Below are 27,132 nucleotides of genomic sequence, written 5' to 3'. Positions count from 1 at the left end.
GCGCCGCGGTTTTTCTCCTCCTCCAGTGAAATATTGAGAATGTCGATCTTTTTGTCTCTTATTTACGTTATTATTAATTAACAATTTACATACATTTATGTATTCCTGAACATGTTTGTTTGATTTCAGTAATTAAAAGATATAATAAAATTAATTAATATATATGTATATATATATTTCCGGGTAGCCCTTAGAAAATTAGCAAAGAAAACATTACTCAGCGACAAAAGTACATTTGTAATTAATTTAGTAGATTTTATGCTACCAAAGGAAAGATTCACAGTATATATACACCATATCTCCGCACGTTTGATGTTGTTGGTCGGGCACACGCACACGCTATAAGGTTGGAGTTTTGCTTAAAATGCTTTTTTAATTTCATAAAATATTGGTCCGGCACATAAAAAATGTGTATTTAGGACTAAAGAGGCGTTGTGATTTCGGAATTAAAAAGTCCCAAAATCATATATTTTGGGACTAGAAATATATGATTTTTGAGTTTTATGAGACTGAAAGTGTCACAAAAAAAAAAAAAAAAATCCTTGTCTTATGGAACTAAAAGACCACTTTACCCATACATATATATAATTTATTATCATCAACCAATGCTTCTTAATATATATGGCCAATAATTTTCAGATTCATCTCTTACACCTGCGCCATCAATGTTATTGGTGATAGCATCATTTTTTGTTTAGTTAACGTTTTATGATCTACCGAAAAAATGTAATAAAATTATAATATTAATACTTCGACATAGAAGATTTCTAACATACAATAATAACAAAAATCAACTATCCAGCTTAATTACTCATTTTATTACTATAGTTTATTTGTTCACTACGTCATTTGTCGGAAGATTAAGTGCAACACCAACAAATGAGGAAATTGATCTGGCGATGACTTGGCTATAATCTAGTGTATCAATATAAATGAGTATTTTGAATTGGATTAATAGTGATTGGCCTTTACATATAAAATGTTAGGTTAGCTAAAGTGAGACACAGTTAAAAAAAAATTTTACGAAAATTCCCCGTGTCTAGACAGGGTGTTAGGCATAGACCCCAACCCGTTTATTAATTCAAAAGTATTTCTTTACAATCAAATAAGAAGTACTTACTCCCTTCACGTTTTTCCTAGAAAATAAAACTCTAATCTCTATTCTAAACACTATATAAATTATTTGAATCTAAAGTTTGGCAGAAGGTTATCGAAGCGAATACTGTAGCCAAATGCCCCCCTCCCTGAATGAGAATGCTTGAGGGCCTCAGATGCCACGCACGGTTTGCCAGAAGATCAGCCGACTGGTTTCCCTCGCGATCCGCATGGGTAAATCTGATAATGTTCATACCTCGCTTCAAAATCCGAAGACACGTAAGAGCCTGGCAGGCGCCAATCTCCCCCCTCTTTGTGAATCAAGTGCAAAACAGCTTGGGCGTCCATCTCAACTCATACCTGTCAATAGCCAAATTAATTCCCGTGCAAGCTGCAAGCCACGGACCACCACAAACAATTCCACGTAGGTGTTAGTCTGAAAATTTAGAAAACCATAAATTGCAAAAATCACCTAATCTTGTTCCTCAACTAAAACCCTTCGAATTTTGAGTCAGTTTAGAATTCGAGGTTATAAGGTTCGCAAAATGCAGTCTTAATAATAAATATATATAACTGTGAAATGTACTGTTAATGTATTTATAAAAGTTTATGTGTAAGAATCCATAGGAATAATGTGTTAACAAAGTTTCCGTCGGATGAGCTCTATATGAATGGTTGATGAAGCGGGTCGCGGGGCACTTTGGAGTGTTTGAGCACTTTCTTGTTTCTAAAGGGTACGTGTCAGAAATTGACCACAGATTCCAGTATTTAAGCAAGCCAGTAGGCAGCTTGCTGTTTGGGTTGGGCCAAAATATTGAACTGGAGTTGAACCATTTCAAGATATCAAATTGGGGCCCAGCGTTTGGAATATTGGGATCAGGCCTCCAAGCAGTTTGATAGGGCCCATTATCAGACCTCTGTTCACTACCGTGGAGTATATGTCTCTGTTGAACATGTTTCAGTTACAAATTTGAATGTTAGCAAATGTGCAGCTGAATGAATCAAGGAATATATGCATGGTTTTATCTCGTGTAATTTAGGGGTGTCAAGATGGGCTAAGACCTATGGTTCAACTCAACTAACTAGTTTTAGATAGGATTGGATTGGTTATATTTTAAAATGGATTGATATGTATTGTAGTGAAATAAGATTATATTTTATATGGGTTGGGTTTTAATATGGATCTTAATATGTTCAACTATAAATTAAAATAATAAAGAAATTAAAAGAACCCACTATTTCCTCTTTCTGCATATACACACACTCTCACATCTCCCTCACACACACAGCCACCTTTCTCCACACATACACAAAATAATGGAGAAAATTATTTAAATAATAAAAAATTAAAAAATATATAAAATTGGTACTGTTAAAAAAAATTATGAAATTAGGCACAACTGCGATTTTATTTTTATTATTATTTTTTTTTAGTTTCATTTAGAACTTCTATTTGTGCGTAAAAATATATATAATATATATACTATATAAAAAAATTTCCATCATTAAACGACACCAATTTTATATTTTTAGTTTATATTATTTAAATAATTTCTCTCATAAATAACACTTTTACAACTCCTCCTTTTCATATACGGGTACTCTAACATATCTCTCTCACACACACTATCCTCTTTCTCTCATACGTATATATGAAAATTGTCTTCTCTAACAAATATAGAAACTTGGTTGCACGACTTGGTGTTCATTCAAGATGAACGTTCAAAATGTTGTGAATTATTTTGATAAAGCGTAGTATTTTGTTAGATACTTTGTAGTTTTTTTTACTTTATGATTTAGCAAATGAATTTTAATTTACATGATCATTAGACAGAAATAACATGTGATACAAGTTTAGTCGTATTACATTAAATATAGTAATTACCTTTTTCAATAGTTCAAATATTATCCTTTTCTCTTTTCATTGTGTGAAATTTTGAAATCTATAGATTCAAATTAATAAAATAATTTATACTAACCCGATCCAACCCATTTTGAACCCGACCCATTTGGACTGAATCCAAACCCGACCCAACCCATCCATTTGCCACCTCTAACACAGGTTAAATCAATACATCAATATTCAATCAATATATTAATTTAATTAAAAATAATAAAATAAATAAGAAAATATCCATACGTTGGTGGTGGGTCTTGAATATATGATTTCAAATTATTTATAAAATTTCAATTTTTATCTTTAAACTAAGATATCATTCATCATATATCTCCTTTCCTTGGAACAATTCTTCAAGTTTTCGAACAGCTTTAATTTTATCAAAAATAAAGTTTAAAAATAAGAAAACACATAGTTTTGACTAAATAAGATAACTAAACTTTGGTTATAAGTAGACCAATCTGTGAGGAAAGAAATACATAGTTGTATGTTGCCTCAGACGAAATAAGTGAAAAACATACATAAAACAAAATCCATAGTGGCAGGCGCTAAAATCAAGATTAAAAAGGTGTAATAATTGGGAGAGGTTGTTTAGATTAGTGAATAATTGTTTAGAAAGTTGGAGGACTTTGCTCAAACTGGATTTGACCAAAAATTGTGCAAAAAGTCCAAAACCACCGTACTTGATTATCTTAATTAAAACGAAAACCGAGTAGAATTAGGCAATGAAGAGCTTTTTGGTGGCACTACAAACCAAAAAGCAAACAAAAAGGGTAGCACTTGGATGCATATATAGTAATTAATAAAAGTGGAAATGCAATTGCAATGGTGATGAGTGAAGTTTGGAGGGAAATGGGACACAGAATCAGTCAATTTGATTCCATTCCAAACCACTACCAAACAAACCCCTTCCCAGGACACTAATTAAACTCTTTCAGCTTTTTCAACTTTGATCCGCCGCACAATACGTGACTTTTCTAACCTCGATTTCTAACACCTCTCTCTCTCTCTCTCTTACAAGTGGAGAGCAAATATATAATAAAAATAAAAAAGAATACCTATTTTTTGGTTCGAGAATAAGGGAATTTCATAATGATATAGTAAAATGAAAGATTTATATTGTTATGCATAATTATCATGCTTTTTAATAATTATGTTGTTCATAAATTTATCAGTAATATTAATCACATTATTCAGTAAATGAAAATATTTTCAAATTTGACAATACCAATCAATTTTCACTTTGTTAATTACTCTTATCTCCTAATTGCTTGACATAATTAATACTCAATTTGTGCTGTAGAAAGTGTTACACTTGGTGAATGATTTGGAATACCGAAACTGCCCCTGACAACTTGTAAAATGAATTGAATGACAATGTAGACGTAGAGGACAAAGGAGTTGAGTGGAAGAAGAGAAAATATTCATAATATCAGCCAAGTTCTTGAAAACCCGATCGAGTCAGGTTGATGATGGAGTGGACCCGGTTTAACTGTTCTGTAAAATCGCTACGTCTTTTCATCAGATGATCAATCTCCTCAACGTAATAGTTCCACATGCGTACCCTCCCACCTCTTCAACTATTTCACTTTATTCAACCCACCATTTTTTTAATTATTATTTTCGACTCCGTATATATATTCTCTTGTTTTTTAATTTAAAAAAAAATGAATAGAGAACTATTTAGCTTGTGAGGGGAATAGTTGTACGTGTTTTTATCAATGAAGTACGTACGTTGATGTATTTAAAGCAGCTGCCTGTTAGGTTAAGAGAAAGGACTGCCATAATGAATTCATTTCTCATTTAATTATAAATGGTATATATGTAGAGGTTGATTTAATTATAAATTATTATTAATTGTTGATATACGATGTTAAATATTATCAGAATTGTCGGTAACTAAAACTCGTAATACAATGATTATATATTCAATTCCTCAGAAATTGAATAATATTTGAAACTGTAATTAACTTTGAAAATCATCACAGTCTCAACAACCCAAATTAGCCTTTTTTCGCTTTCTTGAATAGAAAAGTGCTATTGCGATTAATTAATAAAGTTCAAATCAGTGATTACAGAGTTAACAAACAAGATAATAATGATTAATTAACTATTTTAAGTGATTAATATTATTAATTTCATAAGCAGAAAAAGTTGAGGGTGCAGCTTCTAATTGGACTCGCGTCTTCCAACAAATGTGGAATAGCCGCCTCCCCCCCAGTAAAGTAATTAATTTACAGGCTCAGAATTTAATTGATAGAAAGGTATAAAAGGGAATCAAATTAAACCACACGCCAAAACTAACAATACTATATATATTTTATTTTTCAGAAATCAATGCTTAATCATGTTACCAGTTTGTCCTTTTTTATATATGGATTTTGAATTTATGGGATTCAACATTTGCATCAGTTGTAATAAGATTGTTGTTTTGCAAATTCTATTACATTTATAGTATACGTTCTGCATGTATATATGATTAGTGTTAAGGTTAATTATTATAATTAAAAATAAAAAATCATAATATTAATTATTCACTGTTGTGCAACAATGGTTAAAAACAAAAAATATTACAAATATTTTGGCTTTAGACAAAATTATGATGAATGTTGATTAACTTTGTCAAAATTTAAGTTTTAATAATGATCTTTTTTTTTTAATCGTTGAAACACTAGAAGAAATATGATTTTCACTATAGTTAATCACGACTCTGCAACGATCAACTGTTGTTTCTACAAGTGAGAACAAAATATTAGACATAGTTAAAATCATGAAAAAGTTTTGCCATTATCGAAAACCATGAAAAATATTAATTAATTATTTTAAAAATTCAAATTTTGCATTGAATTCATATGACAGTAGTTCACAATATTGATTTACCGCTTTAACTCATAGTCTTTTATACTATAGGGAGAAATAATTTTTTTTGGGTGTAGATAATATTAATTTATTATAATTTTAAACTGTAGTGATATATAATAGAGGCAATAATAATTATTTTTAGTGGTATAAAATATTTTTTAAATAAAATAAATTACAACTTTTACACACGAATTCATATAGAATCCACCACTCCCTTCTTGGATAAGCTAAGCATAATTTCTCTCTCTCTCTCATGTAAGTAAAAGTATTGGTAGGAGGTAGCGACTGTTACGTTACACATTGTACTTGACTTAATGCCGTGTCAGGTAAATAGCATTTTACTGCGTCAAGCGGTAAAAAGAGAAATATATTCCCTAGGAATGAAAAGTGCTCATTTGTATATATATCGTGTTCAATAATTTTTTTTTTTTAAAAAAGAACAACATATATATATATATATATATTCATCTAAATTTTCATTTATTAAAGTGGAATAAATATTGATGAATACGTGCTAGATGCTGGTGATATCTATTACATGTACTCGCAAATAACTTTGTCCAGACATAACCCGTACCATGTAATTAATTCATAGTCCTTTTTTTTTTTTTTTTCTTTGAAGTTTTCGTGATGAGTTATCTAATTGATTCCTCATTGTCCTCCACACTACACTGAACAATCGTGTAAAATGCATGTGTGTTAAGTCGCAGTCCTACCTCGTACGTCGCTCTTCAGCTACTCATCATCTTGTCTTAATCCTATGATTAAACCATCTCATGAGTCTAAATTTTCGTTGTTTCAGACTCTTAATTTCGAAGTGGAGTGTTGTCGGGGTGGGGGGTAAGGGACAGGGGCCTGTTGGTTTACATTGTACCCAGAAAGAAAGCATATCCTTCACGGCAAAGCCACATCCTCTTTCACAGCAAGATAGAGACAATGCGATGGAATCTGAAGAGAGTCCAAATTAAACAATTTCATGCAAAACAGTCAATGCGCAGACACACACATCAAAGCCCATCAATCCTATGTTTTGATGCTAAAAAGTTGGCCTCAGCTGCAGTAAAACAATGCGATTTCAACCTCAAATGAAAAGTGCACAGAAGAATCTAAACTTACCTGTTCTGGAAAAATGAGGTTAACACAAGCAAGCTAGAATCCCAAAAGTTTTATTTTTGTTTGCTCCTTGTATGCAAATACATAAACCCAAAACCTCTTTAACACAAAAATTGCAAACTGTGTCTGAATTCTCCATAAAGCCAAATCTTATCTGTTCTGAAAAATCCATAAGATTTGCAATCTCCCAAGACTCTGATCAAAACTTTGCCCTATTAGTGAAAGAGATTGCCTTTTGCATCAATGGCAGCGAAAACACATGAAACTCATACCATCCTTTACCATTACTACTCTTCTTGGAAGTAGTATTATTACAAACAACAACCATGGTTTCTGAACATATGCTATGAATTAACAAGCTGGTAAAAAAGGCTATATACCTGCAGGCTGAATCAAAAACGATGGTACGTATATTTAACTGCTAATTTAGAATAATTAACATACAAGAACTCAGCATAATTTTATTTACACCATGATGAACCAAAAGGGAGAATCTCGAAATACCAAAATACCCACGGTTTACCCCCTTCAATATATCATAGTACTTGCTAGAACCATGTTTCATTTCACAGTAGCGTAACAACAAATGTGAGAAAAAACGTGGGTATTTTGGACAAAATCCAAGAAAAATAAAAAAAAAAGAAAGCATATAGCCTAATTAAAAAATTAAAATAAAAGAAGAGGAAGAAACTAATAAATTAGCAGATGATTATCTAACTCTTTCTAGTTGTGAAGAGGATCTGGGCAGCTGGGTATTCTCCTCTTGTAATCAACGAATGTAGCATTTGTGGTAGTACTGTTGAGATCAGAAAGTCTGCTATTGAAATACTCTCTGAATATTTCTGTCTGATTCTTGCCCGGAGCCGGAGGAGGAGGCTCCATGGGTTGCCCTTCTTCCGCTAATATCCTGATTGCCTCCGCCGTGGTTTGGCCGGAAACCCAAATATGCACAAGTGAGACCAAGAGAAGCAGTAGCGCCAGAGATGACGAGAAGAGTGGTCTTTTTCCGCCGGAAAATGACATCGCCGGTGAACGTAACCCACATAAAGGGTTTTAAGGGAATCTGAGCAGCTATCTTTTTCAACGGGTAGTTAAGGTTTTGCCTGCTGGAAAATATGGTTGGTTGGTGTGGTTGAGTTCGAGCTTTTGGGTTGAAATTTTCTGTGTTCTCTCTCTGTCACACGCACACACACAGAGAGGGATGGCTCACAGTCATAGACCACCTCCAGTATATTGAGTATGAATTGATGGCTTTGTGTTTTACATACACGATACGTACAGACAGAGAGGTGGGGGTGAGGGTGGGGATGGGGGGGGGGGGTGTTATTCATGCAAGAGAGGGACCCCCTGATGGGAACATATATCAAACTAGCAGTGTTTGTCGTTGGAGATGGGAATTGATGACTGGTACAAGTTAATTGAGAGAATGATTAATGAGGTTTAATTTTTTAATAATTTTTTAATTTCTTTTTTTCTTTTATGTGGCTGGAAAGATTTGACTTACATTAGATATTTTCAAGTAAATTCATCTTATAATATTGTAGAATTATTACCTTTTAACTAAATTAAACATAGATTTAAGTATCTTTTCAGATATCTATGGATGGATTTAGATGCTACATTTTTTAAACAAGAGAACACGAGTCTATCTGCCAGAGAGGTTTGACTAGATTTTCAGTAACAATTTCTTTCCTGGTATTACGTGGACCTAGTTTATTACAAAATAATGTCCTGAAAAGATGGGTTCGAATTATTGCAATGCAAGGGCGTCGACCGGTCGGTGCTCTAACACGTCGGTACAACAATTCCACGTTACATTCTGTAATCACATTATTATTTATATATAATATTATTAAATTATGATTATTTAGTGATTAATAGAAAAAATAATACAATTACTAATTCTGCAGTGAAATTATATTTTTAATCTAATAATATATGGGGCTCCATATTTTATGAAATTTTTAAAATGATCTCAAAAATAAAAAAATCCAATGTATCTAATATTTTGTTTTACAGAATTTTCAAAATAATTTTAAAATTTAAAAAAATCAATGTATTTAGTCCCATAAATTTCATAAAATATAAAATTTAATGTGTCGAATTTTCTTAATTTTGAAATTTTCCTTAAATAGAGTACTAAATATGTCGAATTTTTTCAATTTAAAATCATTTTCAAAATCTCATAAAACAGTACTAAAAACATTAAACCCGGCCTATTACGATGAAACACAACATATTGATAATAACTCCAACCAAACATGTTCTAACTCAATCACTTAAATATATAAACTTTTGACTTGGGATAAAGTAAAAGTAAAGTTGAATTGCGTATAAACTTTTCAAAGATTTTAGAGTGGGCAATGTTGGATTTATTCTACATCTTCCTGTTTCTGAAAGCACTCTTTTTAAAATGTCAATCACACACATCACACGTTGAAATGTTAGTACTTAGTGTCTTAAAATTAAGAAGGAGACACAGATTTGGAAAAACATGAGACGGGGTGGATCCTAATAGGTTGGCTGACCGGGAATCTCGCTACGGTGTTGATAAAGAATTTTGTTGTTTAACGGGCTTAGGTTTATTAACGTTGAATTTTATATTTAATTAAGTATATATGTACTAAGTTTAATATAATACCATGATATTATTTTTAAGGATTAATTACATTATGTGTTGACAGGAGGAGGATACGTTTGTACCAACTTTGATGCTTTGATAGTGAAACTTGTGAACAACTTTGAAATACCAATTGTCCCTGCTTTTGATCTTGTTTTCTGTCAACCCATAGACAAATTCTTGCTATGTGGTACAATTTTGAATATATTAGTCAATCATTTTCTAGAAGGGAGAAAAAAAGAGTAGTTTGTAAGAATTGATGAATTAAATTGCTAAAACCTCCTCTTCTTCTTCTTCCCTTTTTCTTTTTAGTTTGTAAAAAATACATAATTGATGTAGCTTGTGGTTTGATTGAGGTCTCATTGTGTAAGGTATTATCTGTTTTGGTTTCATAAGTGCCTCATGGATTGTCCTTGAAAAGGGGTCTCGCTAGGGAGAGGAACCCTTAAAACTTATAAGCCACTCAAACTCCACGTTTACAACTAAATATATGAAGCAGCTTGGGATAGAATGCGTGCCTTATTGCTCAAGGAATTGCTTGTTTTGTCTTGTTAGAGAAAGGAGGCATTGGGGCTTATAAGCTGCTCAAGCTCCAACTTCTTAACGTTAACATCTACCATGCAATTAATATGAAACGTTTCCTCACATCAGCAATTTACCCGACAATTTCTTTGCAATATCATCATAAGTGATGTTGTAGAAATAACAAATACAGTTGAAAAATAAAAATAAATCTTCAAGTTAAGGAGCAGATATTTTGCTATCTTTAAGAAGATTCAAGCTCGCTGCAACAAAATTTTCACTAGTCCAACAGTATCACTCTTGACTTGTCCCTCCAGGATACAACAGTCTGACAATATCGTACGACTAACTCACGCTGGACAAGTAGTGGAATCCAAAGTTCCACAAAAAATGAACACCTTCCAACAACTAATATAATTCTCTCTTATAAAATAATTGCATTAATATATGTGCATATGTGTGTATCAAAATAAGTAGAATGATGCCCCTTTTTATAAGTGTAGAAATCATCTACCATTTTAATGTGAATTAGTGGACAATTATGTAATAATGGGTAGTAATGTGTATGAATATGGTGTAGTAGTGAGAAGATGGTATTAAATAAAAATTATTACAAATATTATAACCATAAACATCCACTAACCTCAATTTGAATGGGAGGAATATAAAAAAATATTGATTATAATTTAAATATTAAAAAGCAATATATATACACGCACTAACAAGTGAGATTTATTACTATTGAACGAGTGGAACGAGATTTAATAAGTCTAATTTCATAATTACGAGTATTTGATCTTAAAATTATCAAAGAACGTATTTGACGTCGTATGAATGCACGTCACCCCTGTAAATATCAGTGAAGCAGATTATGATAAAACAATACGAGCATGTTAATTAGAATATAAAATAAAATATTAAATTTCAAGAAAAGATTTAAAATGGGGGCATAAAAAGTTAATTGGAGAATGATATAAGTAGTATGAAAATTTATTTAATTTACGTCCCATATATATATATATATATATATATATATATCGCGAGATTAACAAGTTTAAATTTATTCCACACAAAGAATGCACGTACTTAGGTATTAAAAATTTTGTTTACAAAATCATGAAACTTGTCAGTGCCAGATGTTTCAGACATGCCCATAACAAAATTTATTGCGACCGCGGATGCTTCTGGGGGAAAATTAATGTCATCACGAACAATAATAATGTCTCAACAAAAACCTTACGGCATCCACATACAAGTAGTTGGATATTTATTATTTTTCATATGTATTTATATTATGTAGCTATCAAGAAAAATAGAAAAAAAAAATTGAATTATTAATTATCACTTTCATAAACAAGTAGTCTTCCCACTGTATTTTCTGCCATGAGCAGTACTGCAAACTACGCTCATCAAAATTTCAACGAATCAAGAGACTTTTTAACACAAAGTTTGTATGGTACTTATCTTATTAATCTCCCCACCTTCCCTAATTAAGATGAAGGCAACGAGATCTTATCAGTTCCTAATCAGTGTTGGATGGTGTATCACAATTACTTCTTCAGGACGCAACGTCCTTACAATGATATGACAGAGATCATGATTTTCAGTAGATTAAAAAAGTGGCTCCCACGTACATAATATTTTATTTCGTATAACACTTAGTTTTCGATTTTGTTTGGCAATGGACTTTAATACCATTTGTTATGCTCTAGACCAACAAAGTGGTTGGGTGCAAGAACTGCCTTCATACTCACAGTGGATCTTTCATCGATAAGAAATATTCACAAAATGTATTTAAATTTTTTAACTAAAATTTATATGATACTTATCTTATCAGTTATCAATTATTGCAAATATGCAAATTATTCAAACTGAGTGTTAGGTAAACATGTATTTCGAGCATAGGATCAGCCCATCAATTGTTGCTTAATCCTTCAGTTCAAAATTTAAAATATCATAGGATGATAAATAATACATATACTATTCCTCACACCTCAAATTTAACTCTGTAGACGGAAAATTTAAATTAAAGTTGCAAAGTGAAAAATAACTTTACACTAAAAGTAGTTATCGAAATTCAATTAGTATTAAATTAATATTGCAAATAAGACTATATTTTTAAAAATATTTTTTGACGCTCCAAAAAAAAAAAGAAACTATGGTCAGAATAGGGCCATAAAATGTATATATATATATATATATATATATATATATATAGAGTCTGAGTAAGACTATGGACAAGTTTCATGAGTTTGTAGAATTTATGCTATTATTAACGTAGTAATATAGGAAATATAAAAAAATATGCATAATCACATGAGTTGAAAGAAAATAGTTGCAAACGTACAGGAAGCCAACTTTTTCATCAGAGTTTGAACAATCAACTGTATCAGAAGAAATGCCAAAGAGCACCCAAACCAAGGTGTCGGATTTTGTTCCAAAATCCAAACAGGACCCAAAAAGTTTTTTACATAAAAAAAAAAAAACAAAAAAGGAGTAGTGATTGTTCTCTTCTGACTCTGAAAAAGATATTTCTTTTTTAATTAAAAAAAAGGAAAAAAAAATTGTTTACATATATATATATATATATGTATGTATATTTGGCTGAGTGTTGAAAAGGAAAAGGGGCGTCTGAACATCTGGACACAGTATTTATAAAGTTGGGAGGCTTTTGAAGTTTGTACCTTGGATTTGTTCCTCTCTTGGTGTCTTTTACTGTGGTTTTTTGCCTTTTTCTTACAGCACATTAAATCTCAAGAATGTCTTTTACCAATCTCTATTTTACACTTTTGCTCTTAGCCTCATTCCCCATTTTGCCATTTTGCTTTTGCCCACATTCAACTCTCTCTCTATCTATCCCCATCACTTATTTATATACCTATACTTGATTTGGTGTAGAGACAACTGCTGCTTTGTTTTCTGACTTCAAATCCCTTTTGGGCTAAACATTTGCTGAATGAATTATAACGGATATCTATTCAGAATTACTTATTTATATATATCACAAAATTTAGTTTTGAGGGACTGTTTTGTCCTTTCCTTTAACTTAAGTTGTAGTATAGATAGTTTTGAGATGAAATCTACTTAGAATTAATTAAAAATCTATATTAGCTCATATTTTACTGAGAATATATATAATTACATCATATTCGATTTGTGATATAATTTTCCTTTATAATTTGAATTGTTAAATCGCATGTCCCATACCCCTGATACTGAAACATTTTATAAGATATTTTCAAAAGCTTATAAATTTCATATTACAATTTTTTCATAAACAATATAACAAACAAATTACTTCTAATTAAAACAAGCAATCCATTAAAACAGTATTCAACATGGGATGATTTCTGGCTGCAACTCATCATTCACTAGACTAAATACTTCTCTTGAGACAATTACATTTTATAAGCTAATATTAAGTATGACTGTATTATCCTGGCAAGGGACAAGATTTGAACCCAAAAAAACTATACATTCCGAGTCATACCGACTGTTGAACCAGTGCGGTTGGTTTTCTGAGCTGTTTGAGTAGTAGCTTTAGTGAAGTACATGTAGTAGTAGATGTTGAGGATCATCGTGGCAACCACAAAGACTGCTCCAGCGATGAATATGCCTTTCCGCAATGACTCACAAGAAAAGTTATCTGCATAGATCATGTTGCGGTATTTGGTGTGGTAAGCGTTCTTCTTTGCACCAGCAATTAGACATGCTTCAGCCACTAGGAATGTCATCCTGCAAATCATTTTTGTTAGGGGAGCAACATGCGGGAAGGAAATTGGAAATGAGCATTATATCATAACATGAATGTCCACAAACGTTATCATACCATGAAGAGACGAAGTATATTATGGTCCAAGCACGGTTTCCTCCTGGAGCCAAAGGGCTTCCGAAGCACATGCACTTTGTGACGCCCATAAGCAGTGACTCGCTTGAGAGCAGAAACAAGAAAGCCCCAACTCCATATCCAGTGGCAACATCAGAGTTGTAAATGCAGTATGTTTGGTTAGTGGCTTCATCTTTATGTAGAGTGCCCTGTAGTGATGGAGAAAAGGTAAGATGTATACTTGGAATAGTTTATGCTCCAGCGAGAGTGAAATTATGCCGTACAGCTAGGAGGTAAGGTCACAATTATGGGCAAAGACCAATCCGAATGCATAGCTGACATAGTCGGTGGCGAGAGAATAGACTGCACTGTATGACAACTGCGTTATCGATCAAGAGCTTCCACTGCCTAACATTGCCATCCACCCTCTACTCAACGCTATATACATTTTATATTACGTGGGATAGTACAAAGACATTTAAAATGAGTTTTCGTCAACTGGAGGGCTTTCTGCCCTAACCCCACTGAGATCATCAACTCACCTGTCACTTTATTGGCATTGAAACTGGTAGCAGATTTCTAGTGGTAAGGAACAGAAAAATTGTTATACTGAAGAGCTCATGATGTCAGCCCTTAATACTGTCCTGTGATCATTTTATGCAGAAGATATCTCAAGTATGACTATCAGAATCTAATTGTTACAAATGCGTTCTATTAATTTGAGAAATTTCAAAACAGGCAGAGATTGGAAGATATTCAGGCTGATGCAGTAATTTATAAACATGAGTTGGTTCATATGCTTAGGTCCTTCCGATGTATTACAACAACTTATTAAACAATCTTCCAGCTTGATTGGACAGAAAATATAACTCCTGAGTCACTTTTAAATGATCATATTTTGATAATAGAGACCTTCTAGTGAACTTCATGGTCTTCTTAGACATAAAGATTCATTTGCATACAAGATGAGCCTATACTCATGGTTTACAGAAATTTCATGAAGTAATAACTCAAATATGAAAAGACACTCCTGAGCCAATGAGCCGCAATTCAGAATTTTTCCCTATCAATTAATTTAAAGGGGCCTGGATCAGCTGTTGTAGACATTGAATCAAAGAGCTGCAATTAAAGATACTGCTTTTGGATGCTTAAACAAATGTGCATTGCATAAAGACAGTTTTTGAAAAGTGCTGTCCAACTACATGGAGTTCGACTTAAATAATTTAGATATATCTTCCAAAGTATATAATTTGATCTTGTTTTGGACCAAGAAACCTCATTCAATGACCTGCTAAGTTACTTTAAGCTCGAGGACTAAAAGAATAGAAAGGGTTCACCAGCACTTCTAAGGTACTTTCCAAGGCAAAAGTTTTGCTGGAATCAACTGCGACCCGCATAATAACTCCACTGAACATTTTTGCTGAAACAACCACTGACCATATATAACTAAGATTCTAATATGTGATCATTATCGTGTTATCAACCTTACCGGTCAAAAGAGACGATCCAACTTTGCACAAATTTGTTATCACAAAGAAACACTTTATAGACCCCTTGTTCCATGAAACTGCTCATTGACTAGAATACTGTTTTCAGCACAAATTTGGTATCATACATCTAATTGCATCTACTTTTTAAACCGTTCTATTCAAATAAGTTACCATGCTATAACTAGTATATAATACGTAACCCCAACATACTCCTGACCTTCAAAGATGGCATAACCTAGTGTTTACCAGATACAAGTCACATATATAATTATTCAATGTATACACACTTTCCAAATAAAAAACAGAAAATCGAAGATGTCAAAACATCAATCTCAATGAATTCACATTGAAACATCTTCAAGTAACTTACAATGACGAGAAACTGTCTCAGAACCATAATTTATTTGATAAATCCAGTTACCATAAATAATAGTTCACATACTAGACATCATGCCAAGCACCATACTTGAGAGTGTATGCATACTGCAAGCAGTAAAAATCCCTCCATTACAAGTCAAAAATGTGTTCAACATACACCAAAAACATTGATTACCATAATGAATACAACAATGTAGATGACATAATTACAAATTCTATTTACATAAAGCATCCCTTCCGAAAAATCCACACTATGTCACTTTATCACTGATTCAGTTCATGTTTATCGGCTCTTACCACCCTCTCGTAATACTTCATCAGCCAAAGTTGATTTATCACATAGCTCAGCATAAGTCCATAGCCAAAGTTGATTTCTCACATAGCTCAGCATAAGTCCATAACCATATCTCTCACTCACTCACTCGATAGTAAATATAATAGACTAATCGATACCGGTTATCATTTGTCAGACAAAAGACTGACCACAGACCATCTTCAAATACACAAACAGAAACAAGTAATTCGAACAAGAAAACAACTCTCCCTTATCTTACTAACAGAGCATCAAAATTCAGTTGCAGCCAATCGATTCAAACAGATACAAGCAGCAAATCCACATCGCAAACAAAATAATTAAGCACATAGATCTACTAAAAAAAATTCTAGAGTCCCGCCATTACTCCCACAGTGATTCCAATTCTAGGAAAGGCTAAACTCCAAAGCAAGAAACACTGCCAAGAAACAACACAAATGCTACTAAAAGAATCAACAAAGAAACAACTTTTGACAGTGATACACATAACCCAATTCAGTTCCAGCAAAATAGACAAGTATACGTACATAAAAATATGTAAATGTCGGAAAATTGTAGGAAATAAAAAGAGAGGAGAGGTTACAATGGTACGGCGTCGCTCAGCAGCAACTGCAAATCCAAATGCAGTTAAGCTCAAGACTATTAGTAGAAGATGAACAAGGGTCGACCCTTTTCCTTCTCCCATTTCTATTTCAATTTTTACTCTCTTTTCTCTTCCCCTTTTTTCTTTGAACTGAGAGCAGAGTGATTAAAGTGTCAACAGTTTCCTTTTCTTTTCTCCCATGACATCGATGATACGCAGTTTCTAAGAGCATGTAGTAAAACGATCTAAAGGTGTTTAGGATCCATAGCAGACGCGAGACACAGAAGAGTGCATAGCACGCGATTGTCAAAGGACAGAAAACAGAATCAACCCAACACATCAGTTACTGTATCTTTGACTTGTGTCGTAATTATTAGTTTTCTCCACTGGGCCGGCCTTAGAGCCTAAACATAATGTTTGATTTTGTTTTTAACTTGTTTTTGGGTATTTTGTGGAGATAGAGAGTTTTAAAAAAGGAATAAATAAAAATAAGTTAGAGATAGTGTGTATCTTTAAATTTATTTTTGGAGATAATATAAAATAAGTTTGATATATTTGATGTTGGGAAGTGAGGAGACAAAAAGTACTGTTTATTGTCAAATCATTTCTTTTTTATATATATTTATATATATATATGTATAAAAATGTATATAGTTTATTTGTAAATGAAGAGAGAGAAATTTTAATTTTGTCCCCCACTCACTGTTACAAAATACTTAAAAACGAGACAAAAATTGACAAAATATTGAATGCCAAATATTGCTTCGATTTTGAGCGCTTTAAAAACGAAACCAAACATAATGAAACATTTCTTCTCGAGGCCCAAGACCAACCCCTTTATTACCGAAGTGGTGTCAGAGATCACGATTCAGAAGTTCAAGATTAATCAACGGTAACGGCCAAGAATGATTCTTGCCCAAACTCAAGATTTCAATTGCCACGAAAATACATGAACAACATAAAAACCAAGTATAAATTAAGAGAAATTAAAGATTGCGGGAAACAGAGTAATTTGGTCATGGATTTGGATTTGGATTTGGAACAGTGCAGCTCCCTTTCAAGTCCCAAATATCAAAACCCCACCAAACATCGCCATACAGTGCATCAAAAGTATCCCCCTTATCCTCCCTCTCCCAAAACGGCCACCAACAACTCGCCCATGCCATTTCCTCATCCACCCCACTCCACAAACCCGCCCAGTCCGCCATTTCCTCCTCCACCGGAAAACTTACTTCCGCCTCCTCCACCACCTTCTCCTCCCTCTGTTTCCCCTTCCCCGGCTCCACTTTCGCCACTTTCTTGGCTGCATTTGGGGCTGTCACCGCCTCCGTCCCGACGCTTCTTCCCCTCTTTAGTTTTCTAGAGTCCATTTTTGAGTCAGTCATCTCTATACTAATAATAACGTTGATCATACGGTGATCGTGCACTGAAAATTTGTGATATTGTCGCTACATCATATATAGTGGTGAAAACGGAAAGTACGTAGACCCGCGGTGGTTCCATTTTGGAACTTGGTATGTGTGTGCATGGTGATGAGGTCAGTGCGATCTCTTACAAGTTTCGACGGTCACGTGGACACAGAAAATGATATGTCTCATGAACTCAGTTCAGATTCTCTATTACATTCAGATTCCTCATAATGTAATTTTATAATATTACGACTTTGGTAGCTAGATATATACGAATTAAAAAATAAAACTTGGATGCATTGCACAATGCACCCCTTTACGAACTTCTGAGGAATAGTACATCATCGACTGGGTGTCATACTTGTCGCACTTCCTACTCCAAATTGGTCGTCAGATTGTTTAAGCGTCTTCAAAGGGAAACCTTTTTACTATTTTTAGAATTATGTTGTTGATTAATCAAAACTTCCAAGATGATCGCTGTGTCAATTTTTGGTGCCACCAGGCAGCCACCGCTTTACTAACTACTATGGGCCAATAACTTTTATTTATTACAAAATAATTTTTTTTATTGTATATTGCTGTACATTACTATTCTACTCTACTTATGTATTTGAGATAATATATATATTATACAAGCAGCGTTTATGTATGATATTGGAGTATATCTTATGAAGTTGATACTAAGACCTCTCTATTTTTACGATCCGATAGATTTTGAACTCTCTATATATGCAGCAGATACAATTTTGACTATCCTAATATTCTTACAAACTTTATTAACACTTCTCTAACAATCTACTGAACTAAGCATTAGAGGTTAATTATAATAGGGTTCATCCCAATATATATAGTTCTAATGAAGGTGTATTCTGTACGTTCTTAACAGGAAGAATCGAGGCATATTTCACTCTTTTGGGATAATAACCACACAAATTCACTAAAATAAACTTTGTTCCAAATTTTCGGTACAATACTATATATATATACTTAAGAAAAAAATTCAGAGACCCGCATGTGATAATAGGAATGTTTAAAAAACTCTTATAAAAATTAAAGTATTGGATACCCTATAAAATAAAGTTCGAAAAACCCCCTCCGTACAGAAATTGGGCCACACGCGCTTTGACTGCGAATTTGCTATGAAAATACCTTTTTTTTAAAAATAATTTTACCCTTCTCTCACATCTAATATATATAATATTATATAATAATTATTTAATTATTTATATAATATAATATAGTTTTAATTAAATTAATTAAAATTATATATTTAAAAAAAATACAACGGCAGCGTTTTCGCTGCCGCTGCTGCTGAAAAGGAGGGTTGGCGCCCTCCTCACCCCTTAGGCAACAATCGTCGCCCAACGCAGTGAGGGCGAACCGTCGTCCATCTTCAGCGAGGGCGATGCGGTCGCCCTCCACTTCTGGACGATCGGGATTGCCCAAATGGGCGGTGGGGCGAGGGAAGGGGAGGGTGGAGGCGGGGGTGGGGGGTTATAAATATTATTTTGAATTTTTTTATAAATTATAATTATATGTATTATAAATATATTTTAATAGTTATAAATTATATATATTATAAATTAAAAATAATTATATGTTAATAGATCTAGTTTAATCGATTGGCTAGAAGGAATATTTTAATCATTATTTCTAAAAAAAATAGGTTCAAGTTGACCAAAAAATGGTGTGATTATTTATTCAGAACATAAAGATGATTTTTTATATTAAAAGTTTCATAAGAAGAACTTTGATAATTTGATATATTACAACGAATTTAACCCATATACTTAGTGTAATATGAAATAAAACATTCAAAATGAGGTCAAAACCGGTGATTTCATTATTATTTTTATTTCGCGGATATGCATATTACTTATGCAACAAATAATGGATTGCTGCAACCATTCACGCTAAGTATCTATCTAAGTAAATTGATACTAATTAAATCTTAATTTTAATCATTAACAATCAATATACATTAATAGTAATATATTGTATAATTAACCAATAATAATAATTTATTATTATAATAAATCAATTATTATTAAATTAATATCCAACATTGGTTGGACTCAAAGTCGTAACATATTAACAATGCATGGGGTATAAAGTTATATATATAAAAAAATAATACATTTTTATTAATGTAAGTTGCATGAATCTTGTTACAATTAATATATTTTGGAATTTAGCGTTGGATGATGTAGGCACCTGGCCTTTGGAAGCATGGCCGAGCCAAGTTTACAATTTTGAAGGCCTCTTCGGCTGTAGCTGACACTGGTTTCGTTTTCTCAACTTTGTCAGAACTTTCCTGCGGGCCGACAAAATGCCCACACTTTGATTTGGTATTTTATTTTTGATAATGACTCATTCATCGATCTTATCTTTTATTTTAGGTTTTTGGTATGATTGGTCGGAATCTTGTCATTTTTTTCTATATAGGATAAATTCGGCTTCTACTAAATTTATTCTAATTATTAAATATATTTTTATTATTTAAAAAATTACAAACTCTCTCTTAAAATTAACAATTGTCTAACAAATACATAAACTATCACGATACAATATTTATTAGATGATTATTAATATTATGAATATTTATAATTTTTCGAATAATAAGAAGATAATTATATTTTTGGCAAACTTTCCAAGAGCATTTATAATTATTTATTTATTATTATTATTTTAGTGCTTTCCTCAGGATAAATTTAAGCCTGATCGAGACGAGATTGTTGCCACAAAATGATGCATCTTTTCAGTTTAGCCCGAGTGGTAGTATACGAAGCTACACTTAAAATTTTATACGAAGCTACACTTATATGTGGGCTTGGACCCGTGAATTAAGTACAAGTCCAACAGGATTGATTCTGGGTCGGGTCAATTGGGAAGATGTGGTACTTTGCCCGCAAAGCATAAAGGAAAGAAAGATAAACCTAAAAAGAAAAAGTAAAGAAGATAGAGGTGCAGCCTGCAGCTATTTCCAGCTCTCCATTAAGACCAACTTTACGATTCCATTAATGAAGGCTACAGTTTTTATTACCAGACCCCCCTTTTTATTACCCTCCATTCTTCATTTAATGAAAACCAAACTTTAAACCATACGTTAGGAGAGTAGCAGCAACACATCACGTGTAGAAAAGGATGTCTCACCAATATATTGCTGTTTCAAACCAAACAGCAAATACAATTCTTGGTCGTTACTAGAATTGTGTTGATAAATAATTTGTAAATACCGATATATGGTCCTGAAGCCTATTCTAATTTCCCGACGCTGATAAGATTGGAAGTTCTATGGAGGCCACAAACTGGTGTCTTTTGCATTTTTAACTACGCATTCTACACTCATGTAAGTTTATATAGCCCAAGTCGTTGGACTGTCCTGTAAAGAACTACAAAGTGGTTTTGTGTACCTTTTCTCCAAATCCCAAACTCCCCCACCCACAAAATTGCTCGAGACTACATTCACCACTTTGTCTATACGAAAAAATTCTTGTATTTGATCTTTCAAGCGGATTAAGCAAAAAAGCTAAGACCCAATTATGAAGTTACCAATTACTTAATGGTCACAATTCCTATGTATGATATTGATCTATGGAGTTTTATTTCCTGAAAATTTGAAAGAAAACAGAGGCAATAGATGGACCATGGATGGAGGGGGCAAAATTACATTTTTAATTTTACAACATTTAATTTCTATTTTGCCAAAATTCCAAGATAGTTCAAAAATAAAAACAAAAAGAAAATCGACACCACTTTAAAAATTGTAAAACATAGAACTAGATGTAAAAAATTAAACATATAAGATTAAAAGTAGAATTTCGGGTATGGAGGGGCAGGCAGGCTGCAGGCCCACTCCTTTCTCCACTCTTTCGCGTGGCAAACAAGCAAAGGTGTATCATCATTATCAAATAGCCATTAATGATCGCATCACACTAAAATGAGAAAGCAAAAGAAGAAATTATTAACTAAACTACACGCAAATTGAGCTATCAAAAGAGGAAAAAGAAAACAAAAAAGATTTACAGCGAAATATTTAAGTATATACAAAGTGAATTTGACTACAAAAGATGATCGATCAGACGATCACTCAATACAAACTATGACGATGACGATGATGACGATGATGCTTAACATTCATTTTTTACAGATTCTTCTCCTCATAAAGCCGCCTGATGAAATCTCAAAACTGACCCCAAAATCGACACAACAAATTACTAAAAGGCACCCCACTCCTCTCATCTCTTACTTACACAATTACAAAGAGGGGTTGCCAGCCCTTAAAACCTCCCTAATTATTTTCTTGGTCAATATATAACTTCAGACTCCATACTTACACCACCAGAGATGCATTCCTTTAATTACAGACACTTTTCAAACATCATATGTACACTAAGACAAAATGATCAATGATCTTTACCTATAATTACTTAGCTCACTTGATCAAAATGTTTTGATTCTTGTCTCTCTTTCCCTGCTACAACACAAGTGAAGTTCCTGATTGACTTCTTCAGATCTATGTATATGTACTCTTAAGCCAAGGCAGGGATGCTGCAGTTGCGCCTGTCCCTGTCGAGGCAGTCAAAACCCTCGACCCTCACGGCCGGATTGTTGCCAAAATTTGCCCTAACGCAGCCGCCCTTGCGGGTGGACGATGGGGAAGGTGCCGGCCCAGAAGGGATCGGGATTGCTCTTGGTGATACAGGAGTAAATTTCTCATCCCCAAAACGGGCATCTTGAATTAGTGGGTTAGATACTCTACTCGGCGGCGACCCGCAAAAAAATGGGGGCGACGAGGCTACCTGTGCGACTGACTGATCTGAACCGCTACCACCCTGCAAATTCATTATAAAAACTTCCATTAGATCCAACGAGTAAGCGATGAGATCAATTAATTTAATGAATTGTTTGTTTCTACTGTTGAATAGATGATAACCAGGTTAATACAGATCTAGCAGAAACTGAAATACTTTGTGTGGATAAAGTTAAGACATGAATTCTTGATTGAAGGAACAAGTATGGGTGGTGCTCAGGTGTTTCCAGCACAAGTTATGTACTTAAACCAGATTTTTTCACAAGTGTTGTAGTTTTCTGACAAACATGTCCACAAAAACATGCAATAGTACTATTATTGGTACAAAGTCATACAAAGTGAATGGTCCATCTGATCCCCACATTCAAGAAATTAAATATATCTTACAAAACAAGGAGATTAAATAAAATATTTTTTTTTTCACAAAAGGCCTAACCTTTGCAAGAATTATGTCCAGCAATTCATTTCCAGCTTTTGCATCACAATCCTCTTGCTGATGGCTGTTAATCGAAATCAAACAAAAAACACAAAGATCAGAAATTCAGAACTCACAAAAAATTATGATGTAAAATTACCATAAAAGAGGTGCAAAGAAATAGAAAATACCTCATATGCCATCTAAAGGGTCTCGCATAAGAAGGGTCAAGGGTGGTGTGGATTAGACCGAGCCGCCGTGGCTTTGGGCAAACCACCGCCTCTTTCTTATCCACAGATCTGCCCGCGGCGGCAGCGCTGGCCCAAATCTCTTCACAGGCAGCAAAGCTGTTCTGCTGAATCGCGCAGTGGTTCATTTTTATCTCTTCAAGATCTTGGAATAGAAACACCTGCTGTTTCGAGAAAGGTGAAATCTTGCTCAGAATGGATGATTTCAAGACAAACAAGTAAAAGATCTGTGAAAAAACATGGATGAAGACAATTCGAGCTAAGAATAGTTTAAACTAATTTTTGTTTGTTTACTTCTGTTTCTAAGCTAAGATCCGGTCAACGAGGGCTTGAGATTAGAAGAGCCGGCTGAGATTTTTGACTTGTTCTTACAGACAAAAATAGAAAAAGATTAAATATTCAAGCGGAATATGAATTGTTCAAAAATCTGAGAAGAAAACTGTACAGATCTGCTGAAAACATCGAAAGTTTTTTGTTTTTTACAACTGTGAATCACTCCGCATGTGCTCCAAGTAACAGATCAGACAAAATCTCGTGACTATACGACTCCACACGCAGAGTAGGTACATCTTTTTCTTGAAATTTCAGATTTTCAGCGACCAGTGTGGAAATGAAATTATTCCCTTCAGAAATGAGGAAAATACTTTGAATTTCTTCTCAGGTATACAGATCTACAAACTCTTTGAATCCCGTGAACTAAGAAAATTTACTGACAAAACCGACAGATTTTTGGAGAGAAAAAAGTTAAACTTAGCCCAAAGACATATTATTAGCGAACAAGAATCAAGAACACCAAAGATTTAAACTTTTTTCACATCAAAGACTCGTCTTTTATTCTCCAGGCGACAATAAATCTGGCAGTAAACAAAAACCGAAGAGAAATACCATCTGGGCTATCACAATACTTCAGATTGACGACAAGAAAAAACCAAAAGAACACTAAAATTTTCAACAAAAACAGGTTTTTCAGAACCAGCCCACCTACTTTCCAACTACAACAAAGAAGAAGAAAGAGCGCACAACAGATGAAGAAATAGAGATTCAGCAGCTGAATATACCTGAAAGAGCTGTACAAAATTGTTGAGGCTCCTCCAAAGGGGAGGATTTCCAATAAGAATTTCAAAAAATAAAATTAAATAAAAGAGAGAAGAAAGAAATAAAGAAGAAAGACGAAAAAAGAGAGAGAGAGAAGAAGGAATAGAGGCAGATAAAACGGTCAGTTCGGGCAAAGAGGAGAGAAGGTTGATAGGGTCAGGCGCCCTCCAATTTATACACGCTTTCGGGCTTGATTAAGCTGAGATAGTATTTAAAATAAATAATAATAATAATTAAACAATGTTAATTTCGGTGGATATAATATTAATGCGTGGGGGACAACAACTGATATAAGGCTGCAATAAAATAAAAAGTAAGTCCTTACTTTATAATTAGTTATAATCAACATTATCATTATTATTTTTTATTATATCAAAAATAAATGGGAGGAGCGTTTGGGCTGCTGACAAAAATGTACTATTAATATTCTGTGAAATTAGATCTTCATCTTTTCTAATGGGTTTCTTCTTTTTTTTTAATGGGTTGCAAGAGGCTTAATACATGCAATAATTCCAGGATTTGAATTTTAAATCTGTTCTATTTTTGTAGGATGCCAAAGCCTAGTAATTAAAGTTTTGACCAATTGATAGACTCCTCGTAGCCCAAAAAGCATCAAGTTGCCATCTTCTTTTACAAATCTTGTCATACTATTTTTCTTTTTCCCCACCTAATATAAAATAAATTTAAATCAGAAACTAAATTTGTGAATATTATATTTATGTATGAGTCGGCTTAAATTAATATCACAACACTCAAACACATCTATATATCCTATCTACCTAATTACCTATAAAATATGGTCAAAATTTCTTCAATTAAAAATAACTTTAAATCAGAAAAATAAAATTGTGATTGTTGTCCTTTATTATGTTTGTGCAGTGTATTTACTTTATTAAATTTTATGATTATGATGCAGAAAGAGAACAAAAACTTAGTTTTTAATTCTGCCATGACTTCTAATATTTATTATGGCTCGTAGCCATGACAAAAATAATTTTTTATAGTGGATAGTTTCAATTTTTGGTATTAATTTTTATTTAATTATAATTAATAATAATTATTAGTGAAGGTTTTAGTCCGTAGCTAATAAAATCTAGAGGATGTTTGGCCAAGCTTTTGAAAACATCTTATAAGCTTCTAAACGTTATAAGATGCTTTAGTAAATTGTAGGATGTTGGATCTTATTTTGAAATAAGATTAAAAAATATTTGGATAAAATAAAATGTTAAAGATTTTATAAATTTTTTTAAAAAAAAATTAAGTTTTCGTAACTTTTTTTTTAAAATCCTATAAACTATATAAAATTAATATGCCATAAGACAAAAATATCTTCATTTATATACTTATACACTCTCTCTCTCACCCACACACACTCTCCTCACTATTTCTCTCTCTCACTTGCGCACACAGAACTCTCTTTAGAATTTAATTTTTTTAATATTCAAAAAAGAGAATATACTTCATTATTTAATAATAAACTATTATAATTAAATAAGATTGATATTGATATTATATTTATTAAAAAAATATAAATTGAAAATATTATAAATGATACGACTAGAACTAATTATTACATTAACAAAGAAAATATCAATTATTATTTACACTAAAATTTAACTAGCATGAATATATATATATATATAATTTTATTCAAAAATTTAGGTAATAATTCATTATTATTTTTTATTGTAAAAATATTACTATTAAATTTTTATTTGAAATTAAACTAATGTGAACTACTTATAAAAGCGTTTTAAAAATATTTAAAACAAAATATGTCAAAAATAACAACTTATTTGATTTTAATAGTATCATATCAACTTTAGTCATTTTACCAACTCAAAAATTTTATTATGCCAAGCACTCTAACATCTTATAAGATGTTTTCACATCCACTAAAATATCTTATAATATAATACGTAGGAGCTTATATGATATTTTAAAAGAACTTAACCAAACACCCTCTTAGTAAATTTTCTTCTAGTACGTATACGATCGTATGGTGATTTAAGTGTTAAATAATTTCCAAGTACTTCATCTAAATCAATAATTTAATTGAGTGGTTAAAATCATATTGTGTATCTATATTTTATAATAGATATTTATGTTGCATGATTTAAATTAAGGCTTGAGAAAATTATTAAAAGCGCAAGTACAAACCTAAAAACGCGTAAAAAGTAGTAACAATTATTTCCGTAATGACGATAATAAATCAAGAGAGATTTGAATTAAATTCCGTGAGCTGGATTAGGAATAGACATAGCCTCTCAGTCACTAACCGTTCACAAGTTGCAACTTGCAACACAGCCAACAAGTTGGTAGAGTTTGTTGCTGAAATGAAATGCTCATGAATGAATGAACTCATATAAGACGCTGTCGTTCGGCTGTTGAGGTTGTAATAATCCAATTTAGCACCTGTGATTTTGTGACACGTGTGAAAGCAGCGGCCTAGT

At 32.7% G+C, this 27,132-nt stretch overlaps 3 protein-coding genes across 4 annotated transcripts; all 3 read right to left on the bottom strand.

Moving 5' to 3' along the window:
- Positions 1-7,690: 7,690 nt before the first annotated feature.
- On the bottom strand, positions 7,691-7,990 carry LOC148789478 (CLAVATA3/ESR (CLE)-related protein 43-like). The gene has a single exon (XM_088883193.1). It carries the CDS (start codon positions 7,988-7,990, stop codon positions 7,691-7,693), a length of 300 nt encoding a protein of 99 aa, XP_088739319.1.
- Positions 7,991-13,392: 5,402 nt separating this feature from the next.
- LOC105160932 (uncharacterized) lies at positions 13,393-16,980 on the bottom strand. Its single transcript, XM_011078463.3, has 3 exons — positions 16,700-16,980; positions 13,939-14,144; positions 13,393-13,844 (listed from the first exon to the last, which is right to left on the bottom strand). The coding sequence occupies exons 1-3, from the start codon at positions 16,799-16,801 to the stop codon at positions 13,580-13,582; spliced, it is 573 nt and encodes a 190-aa protein (XP_011076765.1). The 5' UTR covers positions 16,802-16,980; the 3' UTR covers positions 13,393-13,579.
- Positions 16,981-22,129: 5,149 nt separating this feature from the next.
- Positions 22,130-24,829, bottom strand: LOC105160920 (translocase subunit seca). 2 transcript variants are annotated; one of them, XM_088885579.1, is made up of 4 exons: positions 24,643-24,829; positions 23,528-23,745; positions 23,358-23,421; positions 22,130-22,943 (listed from the first exon to the last, which is right to left on the bottom strand). In XM_088885579.1, the coding sequence occupies exons 2-4, from the start codon at positions 23,710-23,712 to the stop codon at positions 22,641-22,643; spliced, it is 552 nt and encodes a 183-aa protein (XP_088741705.1). In that variant the 5' UTR covers positions 23,713-23,745; positions 24,643-24,829; the 3' UTR covers positions 22,130-22,640. The 2 variants fall into 2 exon arrangements, with proteins under 2 accessions (XP_088741705.1, XP_088741709.1); XM_088885583.1 differs by having other exon boundaries at positions 23,528-23,748; positions 24,643-24,800.
- Between the last annotated feature and the right edge of the window lie 2,303 nt (positions 24,830-27,132).

This window comes from Sesamum indicum, linkage group LG1 (genome assembly GCF_026168435.1).
Source record: "Sesamum indicum cultivar Baizhima isolate 11 linkage group LG1, ASM2616843v1, whole genome shotgun sequence".
NCBI lineage: Eukaryota > Viridiplantae > Streptophyta > Magnoliopsida > Lamiales > Pedaliaceae > Sesamum > Sesamum indicum.
Note: the sequence above shows the minus strand (reverse complement) of the source record. Positions and strands in the feature narration are given on the sequence as shown.